Here is a 24,561-nt window from a genome sequence, read left to right as displayed (position 1 = left end):
GACACACGTATTTCAGTGAAGAAATAGTCCAATTTCCACCTACCCTTGAAGCGCTGGCCCTCACTGTCAACTTTCCTTTTTTAGTTTATTGTCACCATTTTAGAAAATTGGAGGGAAAACGTCACGCAGAGTGCTGCTGCCCTCTAGTAGGTAAATGAGGAACAGCATTTAATGTAACCTACTTCATATGCTGCTCAATTTATTAAGTCTATGTGCAGACCAGACGTTATGGGTTTTATGGCAGAGGCTGCAGACGGGATGAAAGTTGACCACAGGCCGCATTTGGCCCCCGGGCCAGAGTTTGGACATGTCTGATTTTGAGTGTTCAATTAGCCTACCATGCATGTTTTTGGGATGTGGGTGGAAACCCATGCAGGCACGGGGAGCAAACACCACACAGGAAGGCCGAAGCCCAGGATTGAACCCTTGATCTCGGAACTGTGAGGCGGACGTGCTAACCACTCAGCCACCGTGCCGCCGATAATTGTTATGAACCCCAGTAAATTACAAATAAATTATTTTTTTAAAAGTCATACATTGTGATTTCTATAAGGTTTTTTTTTCAGATTATGTCTCTTCTATTGGAACTGCATCTACGATTAAAATTTCAGACCTCTGCTCCTATTTTCTAAGTGGGTGAACTTGCAGAATCACAAGGGGTGCAAATACTCCTGCTCCTCACTGTATATTTTTTCTCAGCACAACTTCATCTATATGAGCTGTTATTATTATACTGTACAATAGCCTATTCCATCACCATATTATGGCTATAAAATGACACAAAAATCGTCAATGACCCATTACCCGTCCAAAGAGCATGTGTGCCCTCTAGTGGAGAAAAACATTGTTACCTCTGAATGGTATAACGGAGTCATGTGTTTATTGTTATGACATCTTATTGGTGAAACTGTTAGAGCTACTGTTGACATCTCTGGCAAAAATAAAGTCAACATGTAGAAATGAAGAGGAAAAATGTCATGGTAGCCCAAAGTAGCAGAGTAAGAGTAGTGTTTCTTCACAAATCTACTCAAGTGGAAAGTATTTTGTGGTAAAACTACTCCAATAAGTAAATTTTCCTTAAAAAGTTACTCAAATATAACGCGAGTAAATGTAGCGCGTTCCGACGCACCTCTAGTCAGTGGCACTGCTTGGGTCTGTTGGGCTCCATTCCACCTGTGCACGCCGCACAAAATTTGTTTTTTTGCACACATAAATGCAAAATGAATGAGTAAACAATGTTTAAGGCCCCATCAAAAGACAATATATTTGTTAGAAATTATAAAAGGAAAACAATCATAACGCCAAATTAGTTAAACTGATACTTAAGTTTGACTTTTCACAAAATACAAAGGGTCCATTGACAGTGCCCAGTGCAGGTTGTTACAGCAGATGGAGAAGAGTCCCAAAAGGAGGGTTTGCTGCTAAAGTTGAAGCTCTCTCCTGAATCCTGATGTTGGAATGAGCGGGACACAAAGTTTGAATAAAAAACGGTTTATTCCGTTCTTGACTAGACATGTGCCGATTACCGGTTTCAAGGTATAGGCCTACCGTGGTATGAAAACGTCAAGGTTTTAAAATGGGGAAAATTTTCTGTCATACCGTCCCTAAGGTATTAGCTATTTTTTATGTCCTAAAAATGCATGGAGAAATCCCTTGCTTGAAGCTGTAAGGCTCAACCCTCCCTCACCGGTTGTTTCTCAGTGTCAGTTTTACACGATGGCTGGAGGAGGTGAAACTCCTGAACTTTTTCCCCCATCGAAGAAAACTAAATCGCTGGTATGGGAATACTTCAGCTACAGAAAAGTTACAGATGGCCGCAGCTTATAGGAGGAGGGCCAACAGACTTTAAAACATGTTTGCGGAGGGTGGCTGCCGAGGAGGCAATATCTCCAATATGATTTCGCATTTATACAAAATTAAAGGTTCGTAAACACTGTCATGAACATTTCCCACCAGCTGCGAGAGTAAACTCCAGCGTGTTTAGTGTGTCTAGCGGTGGTAAAACGTGTGTTTTTTTCTCTGGCAATGGTCTGTGTTGAGAAAGACAGTGTGTGTATAATGTACACGATACGGGTCAAACACACATGCTTTTTATGGAAAATAATTCAATATTTTTGTTCTGATGGTAATAATGTTGAGCTGTGGGGACTGCATTTATTTAATTTTTTTTTTTTTTTACAATATTGTTATTTTTAAAATTTTAACATTACACGTTATGTTCCAATTTTCTAATATCTTTTGAAAAATAAAAATCCTGTTCAATGGAAAAGTTTTTTTTTTTTAGCCCAGATATCTCAAAGCAACACATTTTAGAACTTCGATACCTTGAAACTGTGATATTTTGGCTTAAGGTTATCATACCGTCAGAATTATGCCTACTCTTGACAACCCGTGAGAAGTGATTTTTCTGGCATTAATCGCACTGTCTGGGAATTTAACACCTACTGCAATTTTCCGTAAAGTTTAAGACAATTTAAGACCTTGATTATCCGGATTTTAAATTAGACTTTTTAAGGACCTGCGGGAACACTGGTTTATTCGTTGTTTTGTAGAATAACCTACAACAGTGGTTCTTAACCTTGCTAAAGGTATCAAACCCCACAAGTTTTACATGTGGATTCATTGAACCCTTTGGAATGAGATAATGAAGCCATTTGTTTTTTTCAAATTCAAAACCAATATATCTAAGCTAGCAAGATAATAATTTAACAAATTTCTGTTCAAAATTCTTCTAATTTTGACAGCATGTTTTATACACAGTTCAAAATTTGAGACCACACTGCCCATCGGTATGTTGTATTCGCTCATACCAAGTGTGAGTCAACGTTCCACTGAGCAAACCAGTTCCTCCTCCCATCAGACTGAGGAGTAGCAGTTTTAAAAAATGGATTAAGCCGCAAATTGGGAGCAAACAAGTCCAAAACCTGGTCCAAAAAGCCACTTTTGGGCTCTGCGTTTCTTTACCTTTGCCGAACCGCTTACTCACTGAACCCAGGTTAACAATTACTGTCCTAGAATGATTTCCTGACCCATGAAATTGTTGTATTGCGTATCGCATTGTGAGGTACATAGAGATACCCACTCTTAGTATACAGTACAACATGCATGACAATGGACCTGAAAATGTCACACATACAAATGAAAAGGCTGGAGCTACTAAACAAAAAATGGTCAGGGATTTTAATTTTGTGTTTATCTGTACAGTATTTAAAAAAAAAAAAAAAAAAAAAACTTAAACAAATTAGCAGTACATTCATATAAATTGAGATATTTGTAATGCCACTACCACAAATGAAAGCATAAACATTGAGATTGTCATACATCCCTGTGGAATCAACAATCATGAAATGTAAGCATCAGTATTTTTGTTGTATCATAAAAATTGAAGCAAATTTGTAAAAAATTCCCTATTAATATATTCATTCTGTTTTGTTGCAGTTTTTGCACATAATAGCGCAAGGTCCACAAGTTTCTCAAACTTGTGATGACAGTGAAACTGTTTTTGCAAGACCAAGCACAGAAATGACATTAGCATCATTATTCTCTCCTCATTGGAAGAAAAGGAACTCAGTAAAGTTCAAATTCAGATGACCGAGTCCAATGCAGCAGTCTCCATCCATCGGTGTCATTCTGTGACTTGATTGGTTATCTGCTCCAGGAGTTGGCTTTCTGTGGGGAACTGCTCTGTCAAGTCAGTGCTAAGCTTCCAAACACCAACTGTCCCATCGGTTTTCCCAACTGCAAGAAGGCCAGGGTTTTTACAGTTGAAGGCCAAACAGGTCGCAGCCTGGCCGACGCCTCCTGGGTCGATGGTGGCCGCTGGTCTCGGGGACCTGCGGCTCAGATCAAATATTTGCACCTCACCTGGTGAAAGAAAGAGTACTTTTGGAATGCTTAATATTAAGAGTGTAATTTGCCCCAGTGGGTCCTGGTCTTTGTTACAGATCCAGCACAGGCAGTTTAACCAATGAGATTTCTGCTAAAACAAGCAGCACCGGACTGCAATCAACTGATTACACTTGAAATCCAGCAACTGTGGCCCTTTGATGACCGGTTTTACACCCCTGATCTATAGGGTGGTAGAGGTAATGTTACTAAACCAAATACCGACATTATAAGGAAAAAGTAGGGATCTCCCAATCGGATCACGTGATTGGAAATGGGGCCGATCGCGCCATTTTTAAGAAGATCTGAATCGGGTGAAAAGGATCTGGTTTTCAATTTAAAAAATACAGTAGGGCAAATAAGTATTTAGTCAACCACCAATTGTGCAAGTTCTCCCACCTGAAAATATTAGAGAGGCCTGTAATTGTCAACATGGGTAAACCTCAACCGAGACAGAATGTGGAAAAAAAAAAACAGAAAATCACATTGTTTGATTTTTAAAGAATTGATTTGCAAATCATGGTGGAAAATAAGTATTTGGTCAATGCCAAAAGTTCATCTCATATTTTGTTATGTACCATTTGTTGGCAATAACGGAGGCCAAACGTTTTCTGTAACTCTTCACAAGCTTTTCACACACTGTTGCTGGTATTTTGGCCCATTCCTCCATGCAGATCGCCTCAAGAGCAGTGATGTTTTGGGTCTTTCGTTGGGCAACACGGACTTTCAACTCCCTCAACAGATTTTTTTATGGGGTTGAGATCTGGAGACTGGCTAGGCCACTTCAGGACCTTGAAATGCTTCTTACGAAGCCACTCCTTTGTTGCCCTGGCTGTGTGTTTGGGATCACTGTCATGCTGAAAGACCCAGCCACGTCTCATCTTCAATGCCCTTGCGGATGGAAGGAGATTTTCACTCAAAATCTCTCGATACATGGCCCCATTCATTATTTCCTTTATACAGATTAGTCGTCCTGGTCTCTTTGCAGAAAAACAGTCCCAAAGCATGATTTTTCCACCCCCATGCTTCACAGTGGGTATGGTGTTCTTCGGATGCAATTCAGTATTCTTTCTCCTCCAAACACGAGAACCTGTGTTTCAACCCAAAAAGTTCTATTTTGGTTTCATATGACCATAACACATTCTTCCAGTCCTCTTCTGGATCATTCAAATGCTCTCTAGTTAAGCGCAGACGGGCCTGGAGGTGTACTTTCTTCAGCACAGCCACACCTCTGGCAGTGCAGGATTCGAGTCCCTGGCGGCGCATTGTGTTAGTGATGGTAGCCTTTGTTACTGCGGTCCCAGCTCTCTGTAGGTCATTCACTAGGTCCCCCTGTGTGGTTCAAGGATTTTTGCTCACCGTTCTTGTTGTCAATTTGACGCCACGGGGTGAGATCTTGCATGGAGCCCCAGATCGAGGGAGATCATCAGTGGTCTTGTATGTCTTCCATTTTCTAATAATTGCTCCCACAGTATATTTCTTTTCACCAAGCGTTTTACCTATTGTAGATGCAGTCTTCCCAGCTTGGTGCAGGTCTACAATTTTGTCTCTGGTGTCCTTTGACAGCTCTTTGGTCTTGGCCATAGTGGAGTTTGGAGTGTGACTGACTGAGGTTATGGACAGGTGTCTTTAATACCGATAATGAGTTAAAACAGGTGCCATTAATACAGGTAACGAGTGGAGCCTCGTTAGAAGAAGTTAGACCTCTTTGACAGCCAAAAATCTTGCTTGTTTGTAGGCGACCAAATACTTATTTTCCACTCTAATTTGGAAATAAATTCTTTAAAAATCAAACAATGTGATTTTCTGTTTTTTTTTTTCCCACATTCTGTCTCTCATGGTTGAGGTTTACCCACATTGACAATTACAGGCCTCTCTAATCTTTTCAAATAGGAGAACTTGCACAATTGGTGGTTGACTAAATACTTATTTGCCCCACTGTGTGTGTCTGTATATATATATGTGTGTGTGTGTGTATATATATATATATATTAGGGCTGTCAAAAGTATCGCGTTAATGCGCGGTAATTAATTTTTTTAAATTAATCACGTTAAAATATTTGACGCAATTAACGCATATGTCCTGCTCAGAAAGTATTCTGCCTTTTGGTAAGTTTTACAGCAAGGCTTTTTGTGCTGTCCAACAGCGAACTCTTGTGGTCGCTTTGCGACATGGTTTATTGTTTTCAGTCCAGTTCAATATGGCTGCACGACGTCTCGGGCTGATAATGTTGTGCTTTTATGATCCTTGGACAAGATTTGTCCGTAAGTATGGTTGTTGTAAAGAATGTACATATTATGTTAGTAAGCGAAATGTTATATTTTTTGTATGAGACGCTTTTTGTTGAACCTGTATAGCGTGCTAAGCTAACGTTGTTGCTAATGCAATGCTTGTGTACTTTTTTTTGTAGTTTTACGACGGTCTAAAGAGGACAATTGTTTGAGGCCATTTTATTAATAAATCAGATGAAAAAGGAAGAAGTTTAATTATTAAGGCGTCGTTCACTAGCTGTCTAGCTTTGGAAAAAGTAGACTCTTCGGAGTGAGGACAGCATAGACAGATTTAAATGACAGTAGAGTGAAATGCCCACTACAGTCCTTATGTACCGTATGTTGAATGTATATATCCATCTTGTGTCTTATCTTTCCATTCCAAGAAATTATTTTACAGAATATATGTATATATATATATATATAATTTACAGAAAAATATGGCATATTTTATAGATGGTTTGAATTACGATTAATTGCGATTAATTACGATTAATTAATTTTTAAGCTGTAATTAACTCGATTAAAAATTTTAATCGTTTGACAGCCCTAATATATATATATATATATATATATATATATATATATATATTAGAAAGTACAACAGTAAAGAACGGCCGAAAATAGATTTTCAAACATTTTGAGAAACAGAACTGTTTTCATATGTCAATGCGAAAAAACCCAACGAAACAAACTAGGAAATACCACTTAGAACCTGGGAATGAAATATGTGTTGCAGTGCTGGCCAAAAGTATTGGCACCCCTGCAATTCTGTCAAATAATGCTCAATTTCTCCCAGAAAATGATTTCAATTACAAATGATTGTGTAGTAATTATTTATTTTGCTTGTAATAAAAAAAACACCAAAGAGATAAAAAAAAAAAAAAAAAAAAATCAGCATCATTTTACACAAAACTTCCAAAATGGGCCGGACAAAAGTATTGGCACTCTCAGCCTAATACTTGGTTGCACAACCTTCAGACAAAATAACTGAACAACCGCTGCCGTTATCCATCAATGAGTTTCTTACAATGCTCTGCTGGATTTTTAGACCATTCTCCTTTGGCCAACTGCTCCAAGTCTCTGAGATTCTCCAAACTGACATTTTCAGATCTCCACAGGTGTTCTATGGGATTCAGGTCTAGACTCATTGCTGGCCACTTTAGAAATCTCCAGTGCTTTCTCTAAAACCATTGTTCTAGTGCTTTTTGAAGTGTGTTTTGGGTCATTGTCCTGCTGGAAGACCCATGACCTCTGAGGGAGACCCAGCTCTCCCACACTTTATGCAGCAAAATTTGTTGGTAGTCTTCAGACTTCATAATGCCATGGCATGCACACGGTCAAGCAGTCCAGTGCCAGAGGCAGCAAAACAACCCCAAAACATCAGGGAACCGCCACCATGTTTGACTGTGGGGACTGTGTTCTTTTCTTTGAAGGCCTCACCCCCCCCCCGTAACCTCTGTGTTGATGCCTTTTCCCTTGTCTCATCTGACCAGAAAACATTCTTCCAAAACGTTTTTGGCTTTCTCGGGTAAGTTTTGGCAAACTCCAGCCTGGCTTTTTTATGTCTCTGGGTCAGAAGTGGGTATCCTGGGTATCCTACCATAGAGTCCCTTTTCATTCAGACGCCGACATATAGTACGGGTTGACACTGTTGTACCCTCAGACTGCCGGACAGCTTGAACTTGTTTGGATGTTAGTCGAGCTTCTTTACCCACCATCCGCACAATCTTTCATTGAAATCTCTCGTCAATTTTTCTTTTCCATCCACATCTAGGGAGGTTAGCCACTGTGCCATGGGCAATATACACTTATGGATGACACTGTGCACGGTAGACATAGGAACATTCAGGTCTTTGGAGATGGACTTGTAGCCTTGAGATTGCCCATGCTTCCTCACAATTTTGCTACTCAAGTCCTCAGACAGTTCTTTGGTCTTTTTTCTTTTCACCATGCTCAATGTGGTACACACAAGGACACAGGACAAAGATTCAACTTTAATCCATTTTAACTGGCTGCAAGTGTTATTTAGTTATTGCAACCATCTGTTATGTGCCACAGGTAAGTAAAAGGTGCTGTTAATTACACAATTCGAGAAGCATCACATGATTTTTCAAAGGGTGCCAATACTTTTGTCCGACCATTTTTGGAGTTTTGTGTAAAATGATAATGATTTAATTTTTTTCCCATTCTCTTTTGTGTTTTTTCATTGCAAGCAAAATAAATGAAGATATTACTACCAAAGCATTTGTAATTGCAATCAATTTCTGGGAGAAATTGAGCATTATCTGACAGAATTGCAGGGGTGGCTATACTTTTGGCCGGCAGTGTATGTCAATGCGACGAAACAAACTAAGAAATACCATTTAGATCCTGGAAACAAAACATGAGTTACATAGTGATTTATCTCTTATCTCTCTTTAAAAAAGTTATCCATATTAAGAGTGAGTTTTCTCTACTTTGGATACAGTACCTTGTCCTGTGGCTGTGGCAAAAAGCAATGGCCTGGTTGGAGACCATTGCACTTTAAAAACGTAAGTTTCCGACACTCGAAGGGAGCGCAGTGGGTTGGTCTGCAGCAAAGAATGGAGGTGAGCCAAGCCATCGGTTCCCGCACTCAAAAACAGGTTCCTATAAATAACATATCAGTCATTTATGAGTCATCAGTTATACTTAGACCTTGATTTACTCACTGATACGATTTTGAACGCGTACCTGTGAAAAGGTGAGCAATGTATGGAGTGGACAGGGCCCCCACTAGGCCTAAAAGCAAAGACGGCCGGCGCTCGCAGTGGCACACTCAGACATTCAGACGGGACCGCAGCTAGTGTATGTGAGGAGAGAGAGCATCTAAGCAGAAGACCGCCCTCGGAGCCCACTAAAAACGTGTCTGGGTCCCATGGAGACAGATCCAAGGAGGTGACACCCACAGTGCTGCTGCCTTCACCCTAAAATAAAAAATACAATAAAACTAACTATCACGACACATTCTATAGTGGTATGAAAAACTATCTGAAACTTTTGGAATTTCTCACATTTCGGCATAAAATCATCAAATGTGATCTTATCTTTGTCAAAATCACACAGATGAAAAAAACTCTGCTTTAACTAGAACCACCCAAACATTTATAGGTTTTCATATTTTAATGAGGATAGTATGCAAACAATGACAGAAATGGGGAAATAAGTAAGTGAACAATTACATTTAGTATTTTGTGGACCCCCTCTTTGGCAGCAGTAACTTCTACCAGACACTTCCTGTAGCTGCAGATCAGTCTGGCACACCGATCAGGACTAATCTTGGCCCATTCTTTTCTACAAAACTGCTGTAGTTCAGTCAGATTCCTGGGATGTCTGGCATGAATGGCTGTCTTTAGGTCATGCCACAGCATCTCAATGAGGTTCAAATCTGGACTTTCACTTGGCCACTCTAGAACGTGTATTTTGTTCTTCTGAAACCATTCTGAAGTTGATTTACTTCTGTTTTGTATCACTGTCTTGTCGCAGCATCTATCCTCTTTTTAGCTTCAACCGTCTGACAAACGGCCTCAGGTTTTCCTGCAAAACATCCTGATGAACCTTTGAATTCAATCTTCCATTAATGATTGCAAGTTGTCCAGGCCCTGAGGCAGCTAAACAGCCCCATATCATGATGCTCCCTCCACCACACTTCACGGTGGGGATGAAGTGTTGATGTTGGTGAGTTGTTCCATTTTTCCTCCACACATGACGTGGTGTGTTACTCCCAAACAATTCAACTTTGGTTCAGCAGTCCAGAAAATATTTTGCCAAAACATCTGTGGAGTGTACAAGTGCCTTTTTGCGAACATTAAACTAGCAACACTGTTTTTTTTTTTTTTTTAGAAAGCAGTGGCTTCCTCCGTGGAGTCCTCCCATGAACACCATTCTTGGCCATGGTTTTACTTATAGCTGATATGTGCACATAGATATTAGACTGTGCCGGTGATTTCTTGAAGTCTATAGCAGACACTCTAGGTTTTTTTTTTTTTTACCCCCCTGAGTATTCTGCGCTGAACTCTTGGCGTCATCTTTGGTGGACAGCCACTCCTTGGGAGAGAAGCAACAATGCCAAACTCTCTCCATTTGTAGACAACTTCTCTGACTGTCGATTGATGAACACCCAGACTTTTAGAGATGGTTTTGTATCCTTTCCCAGCTTTATACAAATTAACAATCCTTGATCGCAGGTCAAAGTCAAAGTTCAACTTTATTGTCAAGTATGCATGTATGTAGAACATACAGCACAGATGAAATTGCTTTCTCCTCTCCCCACGTGCAAACATGCAGTATCAAAACACAGAGCATAAAAAATAAAAATAGATAAAGATAATAATAGATAAAAGTAAAATAGCAAGTGGACTATGTACAAACAAAAATCAATATAAAAATGTATTATGGTGCAAAAGATATGTACAAAAGTGACGAAGTGAGGTAGGGCATTTTTAAGAGAGAAAGAAAAAGCAGCTGAGTATAACAGTCCTGAGTGAATATTAAAGTGGTGTAGTGCATTGGACTGCAGGGGTTCATGGAAGGGGGGTTGCCTTATTTGGTAAAATGTAGAGGGGTGGGAAGGGGTAGTGCCAGAAAAGAGTTCAGAGCCCTGCCTGGTGGAAGAAGCTGTCCTTGAGCCTGCTGGTTCTGGCCCGGAGACTCCGCAGTATTCTCCCCGACGGCAGCAAGCTGAGGAGGCTGTGGGATGGGTGGGTGGGGTCACCCACGATCCTGGTGGCTTTGTGGATGAGGCGGGAGTTGTAAATGTCCAGGAGGGGCGTGAGGGGGGCACCGATGACCTTCTCAGCTGCTCTCACAACGAGCTGCAGGGTCTAGCGGCAGGCCACGGTAGAGGCGCCGTACCACACGGTGATGCAGCTGGTCATGATGCTCACGATGGTGCCCCTGTAGAATGAGAGCATGATGGGGGCCGGGGCTCTTGCTCTCCTGAGTTTCCAGAGAAAGTACAGGCGCTGATGGACTTCTTTGGCCAGTGATGCGATGTTCTGACTCCAGGAGAGGTCCTCACTGATGTGCACGCCTAGGAACTTGGTGCTGCTCACCATCTCCACTGCAGCACCGTTGATCGTAAGAGGGACGTGCTGGGTGTAGTCGACAACAATCTCCTTGGTCTTCTCCACGTTCAGGTGGAGATTGTTGTCCTTGCACTACAAGGCCAGCCTGCTCACCTCACTCCTGTAGGCTGTCTCATCGCCGTTATTGATGAGACCCACCACAGTTGTGTTGTCCGCAAACTTTATGAAGAGGTTGGAGCTGGATGACGGGGTGCAGTTGTGGGTTGGCAGAGAGGAGAGGAGGGGACTCAGCACACATTCTTGGGGGACCCCCGTGTTCATTGTGATGGGGCTGGAGGTGTTACTGCCAACCCGGACTGCCTGTGGTCTCTCTGTCAGGAAGTCTAACAGCCAGTTACACAGGGAGGTGTTGAGGCCTATCTGGTCTAGTTTGTGGATGAGCTGCTGGGGGATTATTGTGTTAAATGCTATATGCTATATAAACAGCATTCTGACGTGGGGGTCTTTGGTCTCTAGATGGGTGAGGGCTGAGTGGAGGGCAATTGAGATGGCGTCGTCGGTTGAGCGATATGCAAACTGGAAGGGGTCCAGGGCGGGGGGGGAGGGCGGATTTGATGTGCCTCATGACTAGCCGATCAAAGCACTTCATGATGAGTGGAAAGAGTGCCACCGGGCGGTAGTCATTGTAGCTGGAGGGAGACGACTTCTTCGGAACTGGGATGATGGCGGTGGCTTTGAGGCATGAGGGGACAATGGCCTGGCTCATAGAGGTGTTGAAGATGTCGGTGAAAACATTTGTGAGCTCCACAGCACAGCCTCTCAGGACACGACCAGGGATGTTATCGGGACCTGAGGCTTTCCGGACATTGGTCCCTCTGAGGGATTGCCTCACGCTCTCTGGGGGTAATGTCAACACCTGGTCGTCGGGAGACAACAATACTGTTATTGTAAGTAGCTGCTTGTCTGAATACACTCCAGTCAGTGGTGGAAAAGCAGTCCTGGAGTGCCTCTGATGACCCCTCTGGCCACACCTGTACCTGCTTAGTAGATGGCTTGGAGACTTTAACCACTGGCCTGTATGCTGGCATTAGCATGACAGTGGTGTGGTCCGAGGCCCCAAGGTGGGGGAGAGGGAAGGCTTTACAGGCTCCTCTGTGAGCAGTGTAAACATTGTCCAGTGTGTTGGAGCCTCTTGTGGGGAAGTTAACTCACTCCTGATGTTGGTGGAGCCAGGGGAGATGTACACTGCCACCAGCAGTAGGGCACTAAATTCTCTCGGCAGATAGAAAGGCCGGCATTTAATAACTATGAGCTCCACTAGCGGTAAGCAGTGTTTAGAAACCACCACGGCGTCACGGTACCAGGCATCGCGGATGTAAACGCACAGTCCCCCGCAGTGGGTCTTCCCCCCCTCGACGAGTGCTCTGTCGGCCATGTAGCACGTTAGCCCTGCTAGCTGGATAGCACAGTCCGGGACGTTGTCGTTCAGCCAGGTTTCCACAAAAACAAGGATACAGCACTCACTTGTAGTCTTTGAGGTTGTGCGGAGTAGGCGGATGTAGTCCAGTTTATTATCCAGCGATCGTACGTTGGCTAGGATGATGGTCGGGATAGCCTGCCTGTGGGGGCTAGCCGCTAGCCTAGCCCGGATACCTCCGCGCTTCCCCCTCTTCTGCTTCCTCATGTTCCGTCTGTGGTGCCTCCACTGTGGGCTGGCTGCAGGAGTGGGGGGCGGTGACGGAGCAGGCCTTCGGAGCAGAACGCAGCCGCATAGCTCTTCCGCGAACGCTGGATTAAAGTCCGTAAATATGTGGCTGCCGGTGGCAATCAGGAACTCACGGAAGTATGTGCGCCTTGGGCTTTCTAGACGCGATGAGGACGGACAAATGCACGTAAGTGCACGACACAAAAAAAAACCAAAACCGCAGGAATGCAGGGAGAAAGAGGAGCCGCTGCGTGTGTACGCTCCACCATATTATATCATTAGCATAAGCAGGTCTTCAGACAGCTATTTTGACCGAGCCATGATTTACTGTTTTATAGTGGGCAGGGCAGCTTTAAACCACTCAACAGTGATTGTGCACACACCTGACTTAAGATGTTTGGTAAAAATTGGTTTCAGTTGCTCTTTAAGTCTCCTTAGGCAGGGGTTTCACTTACTTATTTCCCCCCTTCTGTAATTGTTTCCACGCTATCCTCATTAAAATATGAAAACCTTTAAATGTTTGGGTGGTTTGAGTTAAAGCAGACACTGTATTTTCATCTGTGTGATTTTGACAAAGACCAGATCACATTTGATGGTGACTTTATGCAGAAATGTGACAAATTCCAAAGAGTTCAGATACTTTTTCATACCACTGTATGTGGTCTGAGCTGGTAGTGAATGAGTTAAGCTAATGATAACTAACTGAATAGATGCCTACTGTAGTGAACCCTTTCCTTAAAATATTGTAATATTTAAAATTATGCTCTATACTATATAATTTACTTATTGTTCTACAATTGCAATGTCAATCAGAATGACATGTTTTGGCCTGAACCAGCACACACAATGGATGAAAAAAAAAAGTGATCAGTTCCCCTCTAAAGACAAAATAATAACTCCAAAGTTTTCTCAGTCTTGGCACTCTGAGCCCCTACCTTGAAGCTGATGCTACTGGAAAGAAGTTGCTGTTGCACGAGTGCAAAGGCAGCTTTCAGGGAAATTTTTCCTTGGTCCACACTAACGGTCCACAGTAGAATCCTTCCTCCAGAACATGCACTTAACACATCATACTCTCCTTTATTCTGCAGGGGTACCCAGGTAACCTATGTTCACACAAAAAAGTATTATTCTTTATTCAGCAAAAACAATTAAAAGACACTTTTTGAGGTTCAGATGGAACTCTCGTGTAGCCCTACTTTAACTTAATGTCTCTCAGAGGTGGGTAGTAATGTGTTACATTTACTCCGTGACATTTACTTGAGTAACTTTTTTAGAAAAATGTACTTGTAAGAGTAGTTTTACGAAGCCTTACTTTTTAGTTGAGTAGATTTGTGAAGAAGAAACGCTACTCTTACTCCGCTACTTTGGGCTAAACCAGTCTTTACATTTTTTATCTTTGTTCTACATAGTACATTTTACGTTTTTTTTTTTTTTTTTGCCAGAGATGCCAAGAGTGGTGCTACCAGTTTCACCAACGAGACCTCGCAACAATAACCACATGACTCCATTACCAATCAGACTCAAGCTTGCCGTTCTATGATCACTCCGGCCTGTTCAATCACGTAGCGTCTTTAAAGCACTGTAAAAAAAATTAAGTACCATATTTTGTGCAATAAAAGGCACACCTTATAGGCTATAGATAAGATAGACAATATTGGCTAATCCTGGCATGATATTCCTAACAGCTCATTCTACTAAATGCATAAGGGAACCCAAACCACTACTACTACTGCCCCTTAATAATGCGGCGCACCCTTTACACTGCTGGCCAAAAGTATTGGCACCCCTGCAATTCTGTCAGATCATGATTAAGTTCTCCCAGAAAATGATTGGAATTACAAATGCTTTGGTAGTAATAGCTTCAAAATATCTTGCAATGAAAAAACATAAAAGACAATGGGGAAAAAAATGAAATTATGATCATTTTACACAAAACACCAAAAATGGGCCAGACAAAATTATTGGCACCCTCAGCCTAATACTTGGTAGCACAACCTTTCGACAAAATAACTGAAAACAACCACTTCCGATATCCATCAATGAGTTTTTTACAATGCTCTGGTGGAATTTTAGACCATTCTTCTTTGGCCAACTGCTCCAAGTCTCTGAGATTTGAAGGGTGCCTTCTCCAAACTCCCATTTTCAGATCGCTCCACAGGTGTTCTATGGGATTCAGATCTGGACTCATTGCTGGCCACTTTAGAAGTCTCCAGTGCTTTCCCTCAAACCACTTTTTCTTTTGTAACTCACATCTATGGAGGTTAGCCACAGTGCCATGGGCTTTACACCTATTGATGACACTGCACACAGTAGACACAGGAACATTCAGGTCTTTGGAGATGGACCTGCCTTGAGATTGGCTATGCTTCCTCACAATTTTGCTTCTCAAGTCCTAAGACAGTTCTTTGCTCTTCTTTCTTTTCTCCATGCTCAATGTGGTACACCAAAGCACACAGAACAGAGGTTGAGTCAACTTTAATCCATTTTAACTGGCTGCAAGTGTGATTTAGTAATTGCCACTACCTGTGCCACAGGTAAGTAATAGGTGCTGTTAATTACACAAATTAGAGAAGCATCTCATTAATCTTCAACGGGGCCAATACTTTTGTCCGGCCCATTTTTGGATTTTGTGTAAAATGATAACGATTTAAAAATAAAAATTCCATTCTCTTTTGTTTTTTGATTGCTAGCAAAATAGATGAAGATATTACTACCAAAGCATTTGTAATTGCAATCATTTTCTGGGGGAAATTGAGCATTATCTGACAAAATTGCAGGGGTGCCAATACTTTTGGCCAGTAGTGTATATAAAAACCGTTTTAAAATAGGCCATTCATTGAAGGTGCGCCTTCTAGTGTGGAAAATAGGGTACTTGACATTAGAGGTGTGCAAAATTTCCGATCCTTAGATTATTCGCGATTCGGCCGTGGAAGATTCGAGAACGATTCACAAACATCCAAATTCCGATTATTGAAATATGCCAAGTAAAGCAGAAGTACAACACACTCAGCGCGCCGCGCGGTCTTCGGGGCGCAATGAGGAAGAACGCAGCGAGAGTAGCTAAACATCATGCTTCTCATTACCCGGCCCCTCGGGTAATGCTCACCAACTCACGGCTCCAGCTCAACTCATGCCACGAGATAAAAAAACACAACAACATACCTGAATGCTACCGAAAAGCTGCTACAAAGTACGTCATCCACATAATGTTACGGTAGATATCATTTATATAGGACTAGATGCACCACAGATATGGTAGCGTTAGCAGCATATCTAGAAAAAGCTAGATGCCGTCGTTAGTAAACGGCCGCCATCTTAAAGCAGTACACTTCCCTGCAAGGCGTTTGTAGCGAACCTTCCAAGCAAACCTAATTAACTTTTTATCTAAAATACTCCTAAATCGGTAAAATATTGGCTTGAATCTATCTTTAAAATAGTTTTGAAACTTTCACATGTCGAAAGTAGACAAAAGGGAAATTATGGAATAACGGGAGCAATTTTAACAACTTAAACGATTGATTCACAACATTAAATTAATTGAATGTAGTTTAAAGCTGCTGTTACAGAATGGGGACTGGAGTTTTTTATTTACTGTTGTTTTTGTATATTTGTTTACTGCTATATGTTAACTTGATAGTGAAATAGTAGTTTGGTTTAGCTTGAGAGTATTTTTGAACAATTTTGGAACTAATGTACAAAACATTTAATTAAAAAAAAAAAAAAAAAAAAAAGGGGGGGGGTGCATCAATAATCGTTTTATAATCGAATCGGAGCCTCTGAATCGTAATCGTAATCGAATCATTAGGTGCCCAAAGATTCCCAGCTCTACTTGACATAGAGCGCTGCCCTTAACATGACTCAAAAGCGCGGATCTCAACACTGCTCCTCGTCTTTATTTGGCACCGAATGACCAGGAAAATCGGCGATATGATCCTTTTGGTTTCATCCATCCACCCATCCATCCATCATCTGCCGCTTAATCCGTGGTCGTGTCGCAGGGGCAGTACCTTTAGCAAAGAAGCCCAGACTTCCCTCTCCCAGCCACTTCAACCAGCTCCTCCAGAGGGATCCCAAGGCGTTCCCAGGCCAGTCAAGAGACATGGTCTCTCCAGCGTGTCCTGGGTCGTCGGGGCCTCCCGTCGGTGGGAAATGCCCGGAACACCTCTCCAGGGACACAACCGAACCAGATGCCCGGGCCACCTCAAGTGGCTCCTCTCAACGCGGAGGAGTAGCTGCTCAACACAGAGTCGCTCCCGGATGACCGAGCTTCTCACCCTATCTCTAAGGGATAGCCCGGACACCCTGCGAAGGAGACCCACAGCTCATAACCATAGGTGAGGGTGGGAACGTAGATTGACTGGTAAATCGAAAGCTTCGCCTTTCGGCTCAGCTCCTTCACCACTATGAACCAGTGCACAGTCCGCATCACTGCAGACGCTGCTCTGATCCGCCTGTCGATCTCCTGCTCTCTCCTACCCTCACTTGTGAACAAGACCCCAAGATACCCGAATTCCTCCACTTGGGGCAGGATCTCATCCCAGACCTAGAGAAGGCACGCCACCCTATTCTGGCTGAGGACCACGGTCTTAGATTTGGAGGTGCTAATGTTCATTCCAACCGCTTCATTGTGTCATAAATTATTGCAATATGCGATATTATTGCCCGATTTTTTTAACCTATTCAACCACGAATATAGTGACAATACATCCTAATAAATCACCTATTGAAATGCAAAAAATTGTTTTTCTTAAATAAACCAGAAACTATATTAAAAGTTATAAAAACAATGCATTAGGAGTCATTTTAAAGCTAGTTAGGTGCAACCCTCTGTCATTTTTGTTGTCTGCCAGTTAGAGCCCATTAAAAGTGTTAATATGATCAAAATAACTGTCATCTTGTCCTGCAAAGTGTGCATGCAAAATTTGAAGCCAAATTATTATCATTTATTACATCATATTATCATTGCCAATCACATTTTTCATAATGGGTGTCATTTTAAATTTATTCTTAGTATAGAGTCTGAAGTATATACGATTGCCTCCAGAAATCTGAACATGACATGCTTTTATTTTGAAATGTTTACCGGAAGTATGTTTGCTAAACCACTAACTGTAGGCTTTACACTCAGTAAAAACAAAAACAAAATGTACTTCTCTTTCGTCATGCATGTTGTATCAGTAATAATTTTTTTTTTCTTTAGTTCGCATCGCTTGCAAATTCTTTAATCCAGCGAGTTTTCATGTTTGATGTTTCACCTTTTAACCGCAATTTTGCATTGTGGAGAAGACTGTCAATGTTTTATAGCATACTAAAGTGGTTAAAACATTGTCTTTTTTCAAGAGCCTCAATGTAGCAATGCTAACGTTTTACAATGTTTACTATAGAAGTATTTCCTTATTTTGTATGTCTGGACTTTAATTCCACGGCGTGTTGATGGCCAATAAACATCTTCGAAAGCTACTGGAGTCTCATACAGTATGTAATCAACAGGCACTTGTGCGAGTGCACGCAGCACACACACGCACATATGTATGCACGCACGCGATAAATCGCAGGCAGGAAAATTACTGCCCTCGTTTTTAATTTGCCGTGTGATAATTTGACTTATTGCATATAGTGACAGGCTTATTAACTAGCGCACGTTGTTGTTATGCATAGAAAAGAAGGCAAAAATAAAAACTGTCCCTCTGTCCAATGACACTGTCATTTTTGTTCTATTAATTTTTGTTTTTTCGGTCAAATTGTTTGGCATATTGTCCTAATGAGTTAATGTTGCTAATTGATTTGAATTTATTTTTATTCATTGATTTTATTAAATCTTATTTTCAGTATCATATGGTCAAAAATGTACCTTGAGTGTATTTTTACAGTTTGGATTTCACTTATTTTTTATTCAGGAAAATTTAAGCAATTTAAGTCTTTTCTGTTACAAACAACAACGTTAATAAAGTTGTACTTTATTTTAAATAATATTACTTTATGATTATTATTTAATGATGCGATTATTTAAGTTGATCGATATAACCTTTTTTTCTTTAATATTAAAAAAGACGCAACCTTTTGCAGAGGTGTGCTTATAATAATAACCATTTAATAAACAAATGATACTGTTTAGTATCACCTGTCTGTCTTGTTTGTTGACTTTGTCACTTTGTAAATATTCTTTATTCGAAGGTGAACCCCTTCATAAATTCTGCTGCTAGCGAGTTTATTTTTTTAATGTATTTATTTTACAGTAACTCAAGATCAAGATCAGTTTTCTGTTAGGTGTTAAAATGAAATTGATGTTTTACTTTACAAAATGTGCTTTTTTCCCCCAAGTGTAACCTTTCAGTTTTCTGTCAATTTCAACATTTACATGTGTATAAAAAAGACAACCGACATACTAGAAATTACATAGAACTTGTTTAATAGATTCAACACACGAGTAAAGTGAGATTAAAATCAAAATGCCTTTGTGGTAAAAGACTTAACATAACAAACAATGTCAACAATTGTGTTATCACTTATCGAACATAAATTAACAAAAACTAATTATTTTTGTATTTCAATTTCCTGGGATTGATCTTTTTGTTTGCGGTAGCGGAAAACGGCAAGGACAACTGTGACAATGAAGAGTATGGTGATAGTGACGACGATGGCAGCGACTGCAGTGGTTGTCCGTAATCGTGGACTGCTCACATTGGTGTCCTGGGGGAGTGAACAGTCCAGGTGAAGGTCACAGTGTTTGCTACCCACCAAACTTTCCACTGTGCAGCGATAGCTTCCACACTCCCGCTCGGTGATGTTGAAATGCAAGGTGGCTCCTGTGGGGTCCACAATGGCCTGTGTAGGCAAGACCTTATTTCCACTGGTCTTGGACCAGATGTAATGCAAAGGTGGGGTGCCATACAGAGATCTGCATTTGAGCGTCATCCTGTTGTCTTCTTTATCCACACTGCACAGAGGCTGACTTGGTGGCTCCATGACTGTCAGCTCTAACATCTTCTGGTCCAGCTCTGGTAACTTCCTCACCTTACAGCGGTACTTCTCCATGTCTGACAGACGTACATCTTTGATGCTGATAGATGCGTCTCCATTTTGGGGATCCGCTGATATGAATTGGACCCTCCCCTCCATTGGTTTGTACAAATCGGAATACAAGCGGCCGCCTGTAAACCAAATGATGGGCTGCTCGTCTCGGTCTGCAGACACGATACTCCACAAGACCTCCGTGTACTGCTGAGAGTCCACAGTGTGAGTGTACGCACAGGGTAGCTGGACACTTGAACCCCGGGCGACGTAGTAGTGGTTCCTTTGCTTCTGGATTTCCAGAGGGCATGTTGGGCAAATGTTGAAAAACATTCCCAGGAGGACAGAAGGCCAAAGGAGGTGCCACATCATCACCATGTACACACCTGCAAGTAAACACCAAAAACATACTGGAATTAATAAAATGTATTTTATGTTTTTTTTTCTTTCTATCACTATAAAGCATGGACTTGACATCAGTAATTATTTTGTCATTACAAGTGTAAAAAACAATGGAAACAGAATAACACCGACATCAGTTAGATGTATTTTGCTTCATTACAAGTTTAAATGCTTTCATTCAGTAATGTTTCCACTTTAAATAAAAAATATACAATTAATGACAGCATTTTTTTTCATTACAAGTGTAAAAAAAGATTATGTAAAAAAGAAAAACACTGCCATCAATAAGCATAAGCATTATTACAAGTGCAAAAGTTATCAGTCAGCAATGCTTAGAGACTATCAAATGAAATTAAAAGAAAACAACAACAACAAAAAAGATAACACTGCACTATTTAGCTCATGTGGAAACATGATCAATACACAACACCACAATTCTAATGTTTCTCAAAAAAAAGTTAGGATTTCTTACCTGCTTATCTTTAGGAAGGAATATGCACACCAACGACAGCAACACTTGTCTGCTTCTTTGGCATTTGGTGTAAAAATTCATAACGGAAAAACAACTTATATAGGAACGAAAAGATCAAAGCATCAAAGGGCTACTCTTGACGTCACGCTCTTTATTGACACGCCTCCGCCGCCATGTTAGACGGTTTCGTGTACCACTTCCGCTTTATTTCCGCACTTTGGCTCGCGACTTCCTTTTTACATGTTCGCTAACGACTAACTCATCTCACCATCAAGATGATTCTGAACAAGTTTCTAAGACCGTTGATCCACCTAAAATACCACAAGGCATGGAAACAACACGCAAGGAACCTACCTAAGTAGCAGAGACAGTTGGTTTTAAGTTTGATTTGCAATTTTGAAAAGTACAACTGTTAAGAAAAGAAGATTTATGACTACATTTTTCGAAACAAACAAACAAACAAAAATAATGACATATCTTCGTAGGAAGGAGAGGTTATGTATGTACCTGTTATTCAGTATTATACCACTAGGTGGTGTAAGTTGTACGTGTTCCTTATGCTGACAATACCAAGTCCAAAAGAAATAATAAATGGAAGTGAACCAGCCAAGTGTCTGCGCAGTTCTGTGTCAAGTTTAAAAGTGTTTACATTTCGACATAAAAGGGAGCAACATAACGAAAGTAAAAAATATATGGCAGAAAGATGTAAGGATAGATGAAAGAGGAGGAGGTCATCACCCATCTATCAGCCATGGTGGGCCAGAATACTGCAGAGGTGCCAGTATGACACATGGACACACTCAGGGATGCTGGCTGTCATGCTACTTCTCTGTATCCTACAGTGTAACGCACAGGCAAATGGGACTCAACGCTGGGATGCCATTGGGTCACAACCAGTGAAACACTATCTGAGTGTAGGGCCTTATTTTGACAAAGGATAGATGGTTACACATAAAGGGCGCACAGACAGCTGCAGGGGGACAAAGGGAGCACTACAGTAGAACAGCACAAACCTAATTCATACTTTATTAGGCAGCGCATATGCAGGGGTTAGGAAAGGTAAGGAAGACTACCTGGTATGAGGGGCTGGGGGGTAGGCCTGCCGCTATAACAATTTTTAGTGTGCGATAATTTATCTCATGAATTATTGCGATATGCAACATTATTGCGCCCCCCCCAATTTAAAAAAAAAATTCAAACCAATTTACAATTACACAGTGAGAATACAGTATATACAGGGGTGCACATATTTTTTTTGCCCAGGTTCTCAGAGGAGGACCTGGAGATGTGACTTGGTCCTCATTGAGCTTGAGAGACGACCCGCCTGATGCGATAAAATTATGACAAGCTTTACTTAGAGCCAATTACCTTTAATTAATTATATTAACAATTAATGCTTGATTATCAACTGGCACAACAAAATTGCCATTACTTCGAAGCTAAATGTAAAGAAATAAACAGGGGTGCGTGTATTTTTTTTGCCTCCCACATTAACTCCAAGCCTTTGTAAAAGTGGGATGTCCTCCTCATAAGAGCTCATTGAACGTGCATGTTTAGCTTTGTGAAATGCGAGCAAAAACACGATTTGTTAGTGCATGGCGCTGTTCTTCGTTAACTTTATTCCGCCACTTGTCCACAGGGCGAGTGGGGTCCTGTCTGACATCGATAGTTTGCTTAATTGCCACATGCTCTCTGTTTTTTTCGTGCTTTTCAAAGTTTGGATGGCTGAAATTCTTTGACCCTACATAAAATGCGCTGCTCTTATCAGCGACATTGGGATTCTCACGTACCACATTTCCGTGCGAGCATCATTTGCTTCTAGCCATGGTACCTCCTGCAGCCACTTTTCAACAAAAGTCCTTTTTTTCGGTAGCTCCGGTGACGTCTCTGTCGTCTGTCTGTCTTTTGACGGGGGTGGGGGAACACGGAAATAATTACTCAGGGGGCCTGCCTCTTTGACATTTCGAAAAGTGATTTTCTCGAGTCCCCCGCAAATACAGCGGTCAGCCATCGGTACGCAAAAGCGTATGGAAGCCGTTGAGGGCCAGCGCGTTTGTCTACGTCCAGTACGCATGCGCGCATGCGGACCACTTATGTGCACCCCTGAGTATATATTAATAGAGAGACACACAGCCTGCCGACTGCCAAGAGCCACAGGTTGAGGAAGTGTTCTTGGCGCCATGTGTTCATAAAAAAAAAAAAAACAAAGTTGTCAGCACATCGTGTGTTTGATATCATTGCCATTAAAACACGTAATAGGACACCATACAGCTTCCTTTTTAATGTTGCCCTTATAATGATGATCTGCTGCATCATCAATCACTTTGTGACTTTCCACCTCCATGATGGAGCGTTCTTCATCCATGTTCGCTGGTTAAACCGTGAATAAGCAACTGGGCTGTTCCCTCCAGGCCCGGCTCCGCCCATTTTGACGGATGCGTCTCCGGCAAAAATAAAAAATAGCCTAAACCCTAAACCATCCGGCGGGCTCCGGAACGGTGAAGTTGGTCCGCAGTCAATCTGGAGCACTGACGCAGCCGGTATACGTTGAACAATAGGATATAATGGGAACGGATTGGCTCCGGTGTTATGCCGAAAAATATCCGCCCCGCGTGAAAATATCCACTCTGCGTGAAATGTCCCTCCTAACAGGAGCGCCCACATGTAACTCGTACAAACAGCTTTTTCTTACCAATCGATGGACACGGAAATGACTTTCTTGTGTCTTGTGTGAATATGTATTATTTTACTCTGCTTGAACTAACAAGTCTTGTACTTTGAATATGTATTATTTTACTCTGCTTGAACTAATAAATTTCACAAAAAAAAAAAAAAACCTCAAGAAAACCTGTAGACTAATACATTTCTGTTCCAAGATGGTTATGTGGCCCAGTCCACGATTTGTTACTAAAATACAGTACTAGTATTTTGTGTAATTTATTTTTAAAACTTAAACTTAAAACTGTTTTCACTTCAATAAAGCGTTATAAATAAGCGCTCCCTTCAGGGGAGACAGTTCCTGCGGGGAGTGGGGGGCGCATATTTTTCGGCACAACACCGGCGCTATTTTTTGCCGGACCCAGAACGAAGATGCATTTTGCGTGGTTGGTAACAAGGAAGCCGAACTTTGAACAGCACGTCTGCCGCACGCGCACACAAGGCGATAAATCGCAGCGGAAAAATTACCGCCCTAATTTTTATTTACCGTGCAATAAATGGAAGTATTGCATGTTGCGACAGGCTTACTGCTCCTCCTGAATCCGAGATTCGACTTCCCGATGGGGAAGGCTGAGGAGTGTGATCCCTCTATAATTGGAACACACCCTTTTAGTTTCATAATAGGAACTATGCTTTCTCCACTAGAGAGCACTCATGCTGTTTGGACTAATGATGCTTCATTTCGGTATCTTTTTTTTCTCTCGCCGGAAGACAATGATTTTTTTTTTTTTTGTATTTCTTTGGCTTAATGTAATTATGTAGTAGGTTATAGTCTTCTTCTTCAAAGTACAATAATAACAGTTCCACAGACTTCATAATGTATTGACGGGACACGGGCTCAGGGCCGATTCACAGAGGGCCTATCTCCGTCAAAGCTGACCGAGTGGAAACAGACATTTTCCGTAGAAAATTCTTGTAAATAAATGCTTAAATCCCTGACTTCTTTATAGATATGGACGAAAAACAGTCTCGATTCTTGGTTAAAAGCAAAAAAAAAGTGCAGGTAGCATTTATTTTATGTAAATATTGCGAACTATGAGGCGAGTCAG

General features: G+C 41.4%; 2 protein-coding genes across 3 annotated transcripts in view; both read right to left on the bottom strand.

The window, feature by feature from the left end:
* Nucleotides 1-3,176: 3,176 nt before the first annotated feature.
* dync2i2 (dynein 2 intermediate chain 2) overlaps nucleotides 3,177-24,561 on the bottom strand; it is a 33,191-nt gene continuing 11,806 nt past the window's right edge. For both annotated transcript variants that reach the window (XM_057833209.1, XM_057833208.1), the window contains exons 6-9: nucleotides 13,845-14,012; nucleotides 8,872-9,104; nucleotides 8,630-8,787; nucleotides 3,177-3,864 (exon numbers count right to left, since the gene is read on the bottom strand). In XM_057833209.1, the coding sequence (XP_057689192.1) occupies nucleotides 3,626-3,864; nucleotides 8,630-8,787; nucleotides 8,872-9,104; nucleotides 13,845-14,012 (798 nt within the window). In that variant the 3' untranslated portion in view covers nucleotides 3,177-3,625. The remainder of the gene's footprint in view (nucleotides 3,865-8,629; nucleotides 8,788-8,871; nucleotides 9,105-13,844; nucleotides 14,013-24,561) is intronic.
* Nucleotides 19,307-21,836, bottom strand: LOC130914218 (coxsackievirus and adenovirus receptor homolog). Its single transcript, XM_057833211.1, has 2 exons — nucleotides 20,795-21,836; nucleotides 19,307-20,306 (listed from the first exon to the last, which is right to left on the bottom strand). The coding sequence occupies exon 2, from the start codon at nucleotides 20,296-20,298 to the stop codon at nucleotides 19,444-19,446; it is 855 nt and encodes a 284-aa protein (XP_057689194.1). The 5' UTR covers nucleotides 20,299-20,306; nucleotides 20,795-21,836; the 3' UTR covers nucleotides 19,307-19,443.

The sequence above is a fragment of the Corythoichthys intestinalis genome, chromosome 4 (genome assembly GCF_030265065.1).
Source record: "Corythoichthys intestinalis isolate RoL2023-P3 chromosome 4, ASM3026506v1, whole genome shotgun sequence".
NCBI classification, from domain to species: Eukaryota; Metazoa; Chordata; class Actinopteri; order Syngnathiformes; family Syngnathidae; genus Corythoichthys; species Corythoichthys intestinalis.
Note: the sequence above shows the minus strand (reverse complement) of the source record. Positions and strands in the feature narration are given on the sequence as shown.

What these genes read in the sequence shown, in the direction of transcription:
- LOC130914218 (XM_057833211.1), bottom strand. Translation starts at nt 20,298, where the DNA reads ATGGTGATGATGTGGCACCTCCTTTGGCCTTCTGTCCTCCTGGGAATG.